Genomic DNA, 13,288 nt, shown 5'->3' with positions numbered 1-13,288 from the left:
CAATTCTATATAAATGAGTTCCTGTCACTACTACTTCCTGGTTTCAGTTACTTTAAAGAATTCTTTACTTCTACTTAGGTATTTTTTCTTCTTTTCTTTCCACCTGATTCCTAGACTGACTCTGCAAAGCTTTGTAATCTGACAATAACAACCAGAAAACACCAGTGGCTGATCCTATCTTTTGCTAGGCCACAATCAAGCTTGCTCACCCAAGGCTTTTTAATCAAGTCTCAACTAAAATCACGCACATGTTTTTTGTTACACTCTGGTCTCAGTAATTCACTGTTGGAAAATGGCAGGTAAAATATTAAATTGGGAAGTAACATCCAACCATATTTTTTGATGGTTTGGCAGTGGCTGACCTCATATGCCACACGAATGAATTTCTCCTTGCCTGCAGTCCTGACACATTCTGCTGCCTGTTGATGAGGAAGAGGCAAAAGCAGGCAGGGCAGTGGAAAAAAAAATAAATAAAAAGGAGAGGCAAAAATAAAGCATAACTAGCTGACATCAGACAGTGTAGTGCAAAAAAACTATTATAGCAGGCCTGGAAAAGGACACTTAGGCAGGCTCAAGAGCCTAAATTGTCCTGAAACTGCTGTGAAAGGACTTGACTGCAGCCCCTCAGCCTGGCAGGGATTTGGGAGGGGAAGGGAGAGCTGGAGGGGCAGTGCGTTTCATTTGATCATCCCTTGCAGGATTCTCGGTTTGGGTATTGTTTGGTGTGTGTATGCATGTGTGTGAATTTCACCCTATATATAACTTGGAATCTTATTAGATAACAACTTGATGACACTGCAAATCCAGTATTTCTGAGAATGCTATTTTTGAAGCAGAAACATACAACATATTTTGATCTCCAAAGAAGTACAATAAAGATCCACCCCCCTTCAAAATAAAACAAGAAGTCAAAGGAAAAACCTGAATGCAAATGTAATAATTTCCAGGCGGGCTTCCTGTGACTGTATCCGATTATTTAAATTTCGGACTGTCTCTTTAATTTGAGGAGCGGGGAGAGAGGCGACAGATGGCAGACAGAATTGACTTATGTCCTCTATTCTTCTGCAGAAGAAGGGGGAGTGCAGAAAGTTTGATCAAGGCAGAAGCTACAGTACGCAGGCCCGGCTATAACTATCTAATAGGTCTTTTGACTGATCGGTTCGGAATATTTAGGGTTTTTTTCTCCCCCAGACAGTCTTTGTAACAAACTCACAGTCCTGGAGGTTGCCATGGGTGACGAGAGCGCTGACATCCAGTCCCAACTACAAATAAGCACATGACAAATGGGCCTGGAGCCCTCCGACAGCCCTGAACCTTGGTGACCCCCTAAAATACCCAGCCTCCCCATACCCACCCCCCACCCAAAAAAAAAAAAGCATTACTGAGTATATTTTTTAAAACCGAAAGCTTGCACTTAATTGGAAACACTGCCATGTAACTGAAATGCTTAGGACAGCATGTACAAGTAAAAATAAATCACGCAGCATTGTTATTTAATGCTCTGTGACATCATTTCCTGAAATTAAACAGAGATGACACAGATTCAGACAGTCCCTGCTAAGGTTCAGTCCAAACAATTCACAGATGTTTTCCTCCAGCCAGCAGAAAACAATGCAGGGCTTAAAGCACTCCTCTCCTTTTCCCTCTCCCCTCTCCAGCCTTTTCGCTGGTACAAGGAGGTATGGTAGTTTTATCATACATACTCCCGCAAAAATATTCTTTTTTTAATTTAATTACTCAGGCTGTTGTACTAAATAGATGGATCATTGTGTCACAAAAGCATCAATTTTTCAGAAGAAATAACAGATGTCTATGTAACAATGATTAGATTAACCACTCCCAGACAAAGCTAGCTTTTGAGGCCCACACACCCCATGACCCTGGGTTCCCTCTTCTGTAGGGGGTGGATGTAGAAATGTCAGATCTAATCTCAGATTCCATTTTTAAAACAAACAAAGCCCCACCCCCATCCCCTTTCAGCTCTTTTAAGATTGTGGCTTTTAAAAGGTACATGAATGTTCAGTCTGTTGCTCAATCTTTGGGACTGATTTTGTGGCTGACTACTGGAATCACTTTGAGGATGAAACCTTTGGGCTTGGGATCAGGAGTGACATTTTGGGAAATATCTCCACTTTTATTCTGTCCAGGCTGGTGATGCCAGAGCACAGGCAGGCAGGGCAGGGGATGCCGCTGACATTAGACAGGGTGGTGCTACCATCAGCAACAACAACAAACACACCACCAGCAACAACAACAAGCACGAAGAGTAGCTCTTCTGGTGAGTTATCAGCAGGGCTTTGGGGTACAAAGACACACAGCTCCATCACCTTGAGGACCACAGGTCATGGGATTTGCACGTTCAGATACTGATCTTTATTCAGCATTTGGGTGAAATTATTTAACCTCTCCTCACAAAGTTTACCCAGCTGAAAAACGGGAGCAATATTATTTTGCAGGACATGCTTCCAAATGAGTAGTGTTTGTACAGGCTGAGAGGTCTGTCCTACATCACCAGGCAAATTATTATCTGGCTGCAAACTCAACACTTGCTCAGCCCTGCCTAAAAAGCAGACCTGGAATAAAATGGTACCTTAGGCTTCTCCAACTCTCCCACTACATGATATGCATGGCCATGCAACCCACATGCAGGTTGTTTTACAGGAGCATCAGAGGACATTGCCCAACTCCGCAATGTACCCTGGGAGCGCATTACGTGTCACAATGCTGTGACACAACACAAGCACTAAAATCCACCAGAATGCCTTCAAATTCCTGTATTTTCTTGACCTTCCCAACCTACTTGTCACCATTTAAACTCAACAAAAGACTGTTGTATTTTCAATTTTTTCTTTTGTTGTTTTTTGTTTTTTTTTTTAAAGTACAGCAAAACCAGCAATGTGAAGAACGCTTCTCCTGAGCTAGGACTCTCAGGAAAGCTGTTGTGCTGTTTGACATGAAAGTAAGATATTCAGTGTGGAGTGCAATAGCCAGCTGTTTTCCTAACCCTTCCTTAAGTATCGCTCCTAAAATCAAGAGATGGGAGGACAGTTAAATCAAATTAATAAATGAAATAGCTGACCTGTATAAAAGACTTGCTTAGCCATTCATTAAAATAAGATATACATTGCATTCTCAGATACACTCACATAAATACAGAAAAAAAACCTGTTTCAGTACAACTATTCATATTATCCAATCTGCCCATCTGAATATTGCTAGTTGAAAAATTAATTTAAGTAAGTACAAAAGCTGTGACTGGTTCCAGCTGAACTTATTCTAGGCTGACACTGAAGTGGATGAAACCAAAGAAACTGTGTACAGACCAAGATTTTAATACAGAAGATTGTGGAAATCAGGCTAATCGGGTTAGAATGATATTGTTCACACAAACATTAGGAGACAGAACTTCAGCTAGAAAAAAACCCAAAACAGTTTGACTCCACTGACTTCAGGGGAACCATCCTAAATACCATGAGCTGGTAGTTTGGCACTGTCACAAAAAAATGCTTAGTTTGCGTACCACCATTGGTGTATCTGCTACTTTTAGTTAAGATACACACCTTCATACAGAGTGCAACAAAAGAAACAAACAAAATGGAATTTTAACAAAAGGCATCACTCCAGGTAAGTGTCAGAATCTCTGTTCCACCAGCTCTGTAAAAGGAGAAAAAACATTGAACGTAGCAAAAGCGTAGAGCTGGATACACTGTGCTGCAGAACAGGATGAACTACCAGAGGTACAAGCCCACAGAACAGTATAATTACTTCCTTTCTAACTTTGCTCTCTTCTGATTATGTGCATACATTTCTAAAGGTCCTCCATCCTTCAAAAGAGTATGGGAGGAGGAGGGGGTGGCTCTGTGTAGTTGCTGGTAAGAAATCCTAATCTCAGCACTGGTGTAAGCTGGAGGTGTCTATACATTTGAGCACTTCCTGTTTTCATTTTGTGATCAAATATGTTCTTTGCAGGGCAAATAGGGGAGCACTTGAGGGAGGAAAGCAGAGATGTCTGAGAGGCTAATTGAGTGTACTAAGGACTCCTTGGCATAGAGGAAAAGGAGTCTTCCAAAGCTATGAATAAACTCTCGGCTTGGGTCAGATTTCTTGCTGTTTCTTTTCTTTAACCACCTTTGAACTCAAATAAAAACAGCCTTAATGTCAGGTTTACCTTTCTGATGTCGTAATCTTTATGTACTATTGAAAAGCTTATACTACCAGACTAGGATTTCCTCTACTTTCTTAAACACTGGATATTATCCAGAAAAAGCATACACATTTCCAACCAATTCATCCTCAGATCTTTCATCTTCCGGCACTGTTGTAATTCCAAATATAAGACAGAGCTCAGTAACTGAATGAGAACATGACAGAAGCTCCTTCTCCTTGCATTTGGTTTCCAACCGTAAAAACATGCACGTGTATCCTATTTCAAATATAATTAAAGTTACTGCAAAATGGAAGCTATGATGGGGTTAGAAATTGTTTTGAAAGACACAGCCTGTCAGATGCATTTATTCTACAGATTTCAAGTCCCTGGCTCTTCAAAAAAGCCACAGAGGTGATTAAATTTTTTTAAATGGCTACCTTAGGAGTTTGCAAACTGATTGAATAAAGGAAAAAAATAGCATTTTATTTAGAATAATAAGTAAATACAAGTAGTCAGAACTGAGTTACTCTCTTTGAATTTGAGAGTCTAAAGGAATTTCAAGTTTAATCCATGCCATAAGAGATGGATTGCCACAGCTTCTCCTTCCAGGAAAACCAGAGGTTAATGATTTTTGTCATATTGAGACTAACAGCTAACAATTGCTACAGTTGGCCTTTAGTATTTTATTTGTCCTTTTGAGGTATTCAGAATAGGTGACAATGGCTTGCAGTTGAGAACATATGTAGAGAGACCCCTGTGGCTTATGGAAAAGTTGCTCCATGCTGGTTGGGTGTTTGAAAAAAAAAATACAACCAGAGCTCTTTTATGTTCCTCTCCTTAATGAATGCATGAATGTCAAAATGTACCAATGGCCCATTCAGGGGCAAAGCCTAAGCAGCTCCTTCTTTAAGAACACATCCTGAGATGTAAAATACATTTGCTTAACAAATTAAAATAATGAGATAATTCAATTAGTTTCTAAAAAAAAAAAAAAAAAAAGAAAAAAAAAAAAAAGAAAAAAAAAAAAAGAGTACATCAGGGGACTATTGTAATACAAGAGCAGGTCATACAGCCATACAGCACAAAGGAGGAACAAACCAATTTTAAATAAGGTTAGAGTAGTAATGAAGGAATGTACATTGAATCATGGACTGCCATTCTAAAGATATTTACTTGAAACAATAAAATCGTACATCACAGATTCTCCTGTTCTGGCTCAGCCAGCCTTGCACTTTGAATGGACAAGCTAATTTGAGAAAGAGTGCAAGATCTTTAAAAGAAAGGAGTTCTCTTCCTTTCCTGCATGTGTTTATAGCAAGAATCTTTCTGAATTTACATTGCACTGGTCAGGGGTCTCCATTATCAGTTTGCAGGTCTGAGAATTACAGCACAGTAAATCTTTCAACACCTGCAAACTCATTAAAGCTTGGATGGTAAAAGGTTTGGGGCTTTTTTGTGTTCATTTAATTTGATTTTTGCGAGGCCATCCTCACCAGCAACGGCAAATTTCCTTATTCATGCAGGATGAAGACGGTCAGGAGAGAGTGGATGGGAACAAGGAAAAGGGATTTCAAAAAAGCCAGGAGGACTTTTCTCCAGAGAAGTGAGATGCAGTTGACTGTTTAATAAGCATGTGTCAAATGCTTTCAGGAAGCATGTGAGAAAGGAAGGCAAGGAGAAAAAAAAAATAAAACAAGATAACACAAATTTCTTAAGAGGAGATGGAGTTAACATGAAGACATGTACAAAACAAACTCATTTCTTTCCAGCCCTGCATTTTGCTGTCTGCTGGTACTGCTCCTCTGAAGATACCCTACAGCTAAGTGAAAAACCCTCCACTCGCACTCACTCAACTTTCAAATTAAAAACATTTTACAGGTTAGTAAATCTCCAGCTGAGGTGATGTAGCAAAGAACAGCTGTGAAGTAATTTTGATAATGATGAGAATAATAAGCACATGGCAAGGTTCAGGGCTTTGCTGTTGCAGCTTCAGTGCTCCTGAATAGATAAAAGTGATTAAATACTCCTGATTATCCCTGACCAATATGTAATGGATTTACAGCCCTTTCAATTAGTCAGTATTTGCTTAGGACTCATTATTTTGTCTTTGGTTAAGTAATCAGCCCAGAGACTCATGTTCTGTCTAATTCCTCTGAGCCAAGTGGGTACAGGGCACCTGACCTTTGAAATGGCCATAGCTGGGAGGCAGGAATAACCACTACTCCAGCAGAGACACTGGCTATTCCAGCTAATCCTGACCCCACAGGCCAGATCAATGCACCTTAGTTTGCTACTAATGTCCTTACATCAAAATGATGGTTTAGAAATGTGAATCTATTGCTCCCCCCTTTAGCTGTGCTGCTAGCAGAGCAGTTCGATAGTCCCCATCATAAATAAATCGGGTACCTTGTCCTGAAATCATTACACTGTAACCAACATCAGCTACCCTGGAAATTTATAAAACTTTGGTAGAAGAAGAGGTAGTTAATAACAGTTAGCATTTTCAGCCTTATCAACTGAGAAACAATTTTACGGTGAGAGGAAGAGGAAAATCAATTTATAATTTTACCATTTTCCATTATTTCCCACATGAAGTAAACTGCAAAGAACGTTACTACATTTTCTGTGGAACCACGTTTTGGTGCCTAAGTGAAGCTGTAATAGTCAACAGAACACGAACACAAACAACCAGGAGGACAGCCCGTGAAAAGCATTGTTTTTCACATATTTAATCTCTCTCCCCCAAATGCGTATAGGGATAGATTTTAACACACTGGGCTTGAAGACAAACTATTATTCTCACAGTTATGCAACTGAATAATTAGGGAACCTGTGTCTACTGTACATTTCACAAAAAGTAAAATATAACAAGTTTGTAAGATGGTGCTTTGACTTTTCTAACATCCCACAGCCTATCCCAGCACACACAGGCTGGGGCTCTCTCTTCCTCCACATACATATGAACTTTGTGTAAACAAAGGCCAGCCATAAAGAATCCAGAAGGCAGATCTTTATTTATACTAGAGCAAGAAATCCCCTTGTTTGTCCTTCGGAACATTTTGAATAGTTCAAAGGAAAAAATGGTTACTTTATATGTACATGGTGTTCCATGCTAAGGCTTTGTACTCTCTCTCTCTAGACGTGTGTGTATGTGTGTGTGTGTGTGTGTGTGTGTATCTGCAGATATATTTATAGGTTTCTTTCAGATTTGTCATGATTCCAAGAACCAAGAAAAAAAAATCTAGAAGAAAAAGAAGAAAAAAAAGCACAATAATTGAGTCCTAATAATGGTCCAAAAATTAAAGAGACAATTGATTTCTAATAATAATGAATAAGCCTCATTAGGTACCTGAATAGAAATCTATTTTGGTTTTGGGCACCACTTACTGTGAGATGCTGGAAAAGCCATGCTCTCATGATATTTGTTGCTACTTTTGGGAAAATGCCTCTTTTCTTCTGACGCTTTTTGTCCTTGTCTGGGTCATCGTCATCCCCTGTACCAGGTGAGGCTACACTGTTGTCTAAACCATCTCCTACAACAAAGAGAAAAAACAGGAAGGAGCCATTTAGTGAACAAAATATACAAGCCAAAAAGTATCCTTAATTACCAAGGCACTACCACAATTTTATTTTGATTTTCTAGATCAGGCACATACAGTTTCTCACTATACAAGAGCGCTGATACAAATATGTAAAGATTAGAAACCACGTCTCTCTAAATACTAATTTTGCGTTTCACACATGCATATATCATTAATTCAATTATAATTGTGCGCTTGACACAGTGCAATAGCTCTTTGTCAATTATGAGATTCAATGTGGGAAAACCTGCCACAAGAAAATCCATTCGCTGTAAATGCATCCCTACAAGCATCCTGAATACGTACTCTAAGTAATCAAGTTAAATGTTCTGTAGTCTATATATTCGGAGCCCTCTGCAGAGGTGGCAGTAACTGTGTCACCGTTCAGTGCACATAACACACTCTCAGATGAGCCCCTCCCCGTAGCCATCACCTCCCAGCACACACACACACGCACGCACAAACACGTACACCTAGCATGACCCTGACTACAGCATTTGCATGACATGAAAACTTCTACATCTCTGCATCAGTGATTATTATCATTAAAAAAAAAAGATGCACATCAAGGTAGAGCTCTCACTTAATCAGAACTTTCCATCAACATCTTTCTCTTCTGTGCTTTTCCCTGGCATTAATTGTGCATTAGCAAAAATCATTTACTTTTAACAGTCATAGTTATTTTTTCTTGCCCTCCAGCAAAAATGCCTTGAAAGCCTGCCTGGAGGGCATCTAAATTATGTATCTGAAAAACTCTTCTGGCAAGGCATTGCAGGACCCCTACTTTCTTAAAATTCATACAAGCACGTCTTCCTGTTTTTGGGAAGGCATCAATCAAGAGCAGCAATATATGCCATATTCCTACATTAATATTTGAACTAATAACTTTAAAAAAAGGAAAGAAACAAGATCCGACTTGTGGCATAATCAAATGCAAAATAAATGAAGAATACTGGGACAGCACTGAGACTTTATAGATTGCTGTGTTTTCCTTACACATCATTAGCCCGGAGCCACACGAAAGAGGAAAACAGAGAAGTGGAGAGTTTATGCTCCCTGCTGGTGTTTAAGAAGCCGAGGTCCTGGAAGGACATCTGGGAATTGTGCTGAGACGGTGGTTTTTGTAATTTAAGAATAGACATTCATTAGCAGTAAATGCCATAAATCCCATGCTAAGTAAAAACCTTGTCCAAGAAAGCCTAAAACAATAAACTCTGTGCTCAATGTAGCCTGAGCTAGACGCTCCATAGCTTCCTGAGGAATGCTGTAGATTCACAAGCTAATTCCTATAGCCTTGTCTAACTCTGTAGTGCTCCTAAACGAAATATGTTGCTGCTACATACAGTCCATTTGATTCAAAACTTGCATTTCAGCTCCATCTTCCCTCCTGTGCCAGATCACCCTCCTTCCACTGCCTCCCCTCTGAAAATCCAACCCTTTTGGACCGGAGAGACAGAAAAAGCCACAGCAAAGAGCTGGCAGATTAATTTTATTGACATTTCCATTTTCACTGCAATGTGATACCCTCCATCACATGGAAGAGATGACCCTCACTATTTACAGACTGACAGGCCACTTCATTACAACCACCCTGCCCCAAGGCAGAGCAGCTCCTTTCCATCTGCCCAAACACCAGAGCAAGACCCTGAAGTCACCGCTCTCTCTCATGCCTCTTTTTTTTTTCCTTTCTTTCTTTTTCTTATTTTTGTTTGTTTGTTTTTGTTAACGATAGAGAAAGGAGAGTCAAATCACGGCAAAGACATAGAAGAGCTTATGGAAGCCCTGTACACTGTAACCAACTGTTCACTTTTGTGAGATGCTGGTTATTTAGAAAGCACTCCTTTCCTTTGCCCCCTCCCCCCCCACATATTCCACCCTACCCCTCTTTCCCTCTTTCTCTCTCTCACACACACACGCACAAACACACACACTTTCCACTATGCCAAGGAACTGCTGCAAGGCAAATTCTCACAAACACTAATGGCTTCTGACTGCTCCTTGGCAACCCCAGCATTTTAACCTGGGTGGATATGCTCTCCCAAATACAGACACTGGAGCTATCTCATCAGCTGTTCATGTGACACAGATGGAGAGTGGCTATTAGGAGCCAGGCAATGGGCCTTAGGGATCTGAGGTGCTGTACTGTAGCCTCAGGCAATTTTGAAAAGCAGTACCCGGAGATGGGGGGAAAAAAATCCCTACTGAAAGTGCAAGTTTCAAGTCAGTCAGTCTGTTTGTCTATCTGCAGATGAAGATATCTTTGTCTCTCTATGTAAAAGCTATATGTGTATGCACAGGATGCGTGGAGCTAGAAAACTTCCGCTCTGCACCATCCTTTTGCACCTCAGAAAGATGCTTACTCTCTGGGTGAACAAATTCCTGTTTCTCTGCATACACGCACTCTCCTGTTTGTGAGCATCCCCAGCAAAAGTCATCTACATGCTAAATCAGAGTTTAGGACTTTTGGAGATGTTGTTAATATCCTGGTTTTAAAAAGCCAGGAGCAGCAGAGGAAAGGAAAGTTCGGCTGAAGATCCTGTTGCCTTCCCACCTTAACCAGCAGTCAAACCAGTAAATCAGAGCTTCCCTAATCTCTTCTGTAACCTCATGAAAGGAAATTCAAGCATCATACCTCTGAAGGACCTTAGAAGATGAACACAACATGATTTCTTGGTCCTAGAGAACTAGAGGCCAAATACTGTTAAGCTGTATTGTCATATCTTTAATAAGACTACAGCTGCTGATGTTGGTGGATACTGTTCCTAGTGGCAAGAATTCATAGACATAGCCCCTAACTGACTTTTCCTAGATGGACTGATTTACTTCTTGAATGTGGAGGTCCTGATCCTAGTTTGCTGTATCCATATAAACTTGAGTTACTTTAAATGAAGGAAAATAAATTCTCAGGAGTGAAATAAAATGAAAGTCACTCTCTGGCAGGCTGGATTAACTATATTTTTAACTGCTGCATGGAGGAATCCATATTTAAATCATTTAAACCATCATTACAAGTTATTATGTGAACTGTTCACATCCTGATTTGGATGGTAATTTGTAAGAAGAGTAGAGTCAAGTCCTAATATGTATGGAAATTGCAATTATATAAGCGTAGTTATAGTATTATCCCAATTTTCTAATGGGGAATTTAAACCTACATTTTGGCCCACTGACTCCCTCTTTCACACAACAGAAAAAAAAAAAAAAAAAAAAAAGGAAGGGTGACTTTCTCCTGCTTTGCACACTGTTTGTTTACTGTTGTGCAGAGTACTAGTGACAGCAAAACCCTATCACTGCTGTGGAGAATTCTTAAGTGGCACCCTCTTTGTGGAGGGTGTCAGTGACTACACAGGATTCAAGTCGGTAGAGAATTAGGCATATTACCCAGCTATGATATGCAATAGTCTCAATAATCCCTAGAAAAGATGGACAGAGTTTACAAGAAACTTTGCAAAGTGACCCACATGGGGTTCCTTATTGACCTTGTCTTTTAGGGGAAGGGTTTTTGGAGGAGGCTGGAGATGCAAGGCTTCTGTACAGAGAGAGAAGTTGGCAGCCACACTAGCTCTGCATGTGCTGAGGGTTTCTTCCCACAAGAAAAAATTATTGTGCATTAAAAGCAAAGGAGACTAACTCTTATTTTAAAAGCACCAAATATGTAGTTAGACCAGCATTTTCATTCACTATAATTTCAAACTTGCTGATTACCCTGGACAGATTAGCTTACTGACCCCAGTGTTCATCCAGCTAAGGACTTTTCAGGAAACACAGTCCAGTCCAACAGGATGCCTGTCCAGCCTCATTGTATCAAGTAATTCCTCTTTGACACTTCCCCACTCTATCAGTATTACCTCAACCCTAGTCCTTGTTTGTGTTCCTCAGAGAGTAAAGACTCAGCAAGAGATGGAGCAAGCACTGTTTAGAAGCTGCTCATATGGTTTTTCACCATTTATGAACAGGATGAATAGCAGGTACCCAGTCTGTGCAAAATAACTGAAAAGGATAACCCAGTGAGGCCAAAGCACAGAAACCTAGTAATAGCCCAAATTCAAACTCTAGAAATAGTTTCTATTACCATCATAGTAAGTAGAGCAGAAAGAAAAGTGATATCTGGAAAAACACATTTCTGGGACCCAGTGTTTGAGTTTCTTCACCATCAAAGGTCTCTTACATCTTTATGGCTCGTCATGTTAGAGGAAAAGAGGGAAAAGCAGGGTATGTAAAGCAGGGGGAAGAGAAGACACTACACCATTTTCCTAAAAATAGTCCAAGCAATATGAAAATCCAGTAAAAGGTGCTGGAAAAGAAAAACTGAAGTGCACTGTGCTGATCTTAATTAAACTATTCCACAGCCTTTCAGTCCATTATTTTGATGGAGAAGAATATGTAGATATAAATGCAAAACAGGATAGAATCTGCATGCAGCTTATATTCACAATTTGCAATTATTTGTTTGTACTTACAATGTGTCCATCTGGACACATAAGTATTGTAAAATGTTATTAATAAGGATGTTCAACTTAGAAATATGATCCACATTACCACCAGAGAAAAATCTTTAAAATCTGGTTAATTACCACTGCCAAAAAAACTGGAAAGCGAAGAGTTTGAATATGTTTTGAAGATAAGACAGTCTGTGCTATAAGGAGGACTAACAGAGAGCGAACTGAAGAAGCAAAGACCCTTCAGGAGAACTCCTTATCTCCATTCCACCCTGTTAAAATCATCAGGCTGTTAGCCTCACAGCTTCAGCAGATCACAGCTCTTTGAATGCTGTCTGTGGAGTTTTTTTCCTCCTCCTAATGATCACTGCTCATAGAAGTTAGCTGAGTCTCCCCACACCACAGAAGCAATACTTATCCACTGCATGTTATTGCCTAGGGAAACTGAGTTAGTGGCAAATCAAGGACTTGGAAAACCACAAACAGTTCAAGTGGACATCCCAGCTTAGAGCCATCACCTGCAGAGCTCTGCCAGGACATGTGCTGGCTGTGCTGATTTACTTCACTGCAGGAGGAAAGAAGCCATCAGAAGCTATTTAGGCCTGACACAGGTATCCTAGGATGACCTGCATACTCAGCTACCACTTGCCTAAATCTGGATCAGGGTGTCCTCAAGTGAGGTGCTGTAATTAGCCCCCTATGTCCCCTCACCCTCTCTGTTTCTAAGACACCAGACAGATGCCTGGTGCTGCTATGTTGTAAGGTTGGTGAACATCTTGAGAGAGAGAAAGGCTGGACACCAGGGAGACTCCAGACTTATTGCACTACCATCTCTCTTACTACAGAAGATGTTATTCTTTTGCCCTTCCAGCAGCAAGCAGGAGGTGAGGAGTTGACCATCTCTCTGCTGTGCTTGTGGAAGATCCTCTGCTTTCCAGAATATAACCCAGAAATTCCACTGGGCTGGTACTGTAGAGATGGCATGTACAAGTTTCACACAATCCAGGCATTATTAACTATTGTAAATTCAAACAGGAAGAAAAGAAAGACAACTTAAACCACTTTCAATCTTCACCTACAAAGCTATTCTGCTCAATCTAATCATATTTTAGCATAGTTTG

The 13,288-nt window shown here is 40.2% G+C and overlaps 1 protein-coding gene across 3 annotated transcripts in view; it reads right to left on the bottom strand.

The window, feature by feature from the left end:
* The window catches only part of MEIS2 (Meis homeobox 2), a 174,054-nt gene that overhangs the window by 113,591 nt on the left and 47,175 nt on the right, over window positions 1–13,288 (bottom strand). For all 3 annotated transcript variants that reach the window (XM_030452047.1, XM_030452045.1, XM_030452046.1), the window contains exon 8: window positions 7,535–7,680. In XM_030452047.1, coding sequence (XP_030307907.1) covers window positions 7,535–7,680 — 146 coding nt within the window. The remainder of the gene's footprint in view (window positions 1–7,534; window positions 7,681–13,288) is intronic.

This window comes from Calypte anna, chromosome 5A (genome assembly GCF_003957555.1).
Source record: "Calypte anna isolate BGI_N300 chromosome 5A, bCalAnn1_v1.p, whole genome shotgun sequence".
Lineage (NCBI taxonomy): Eukaryota > Metazoa > Chordata > Aves > Apodiformes > Trochilidae > Calypte > Calypte anna.
This window is presented reverse-complemented; position numbering and strand designations above follow the sequence as displayed.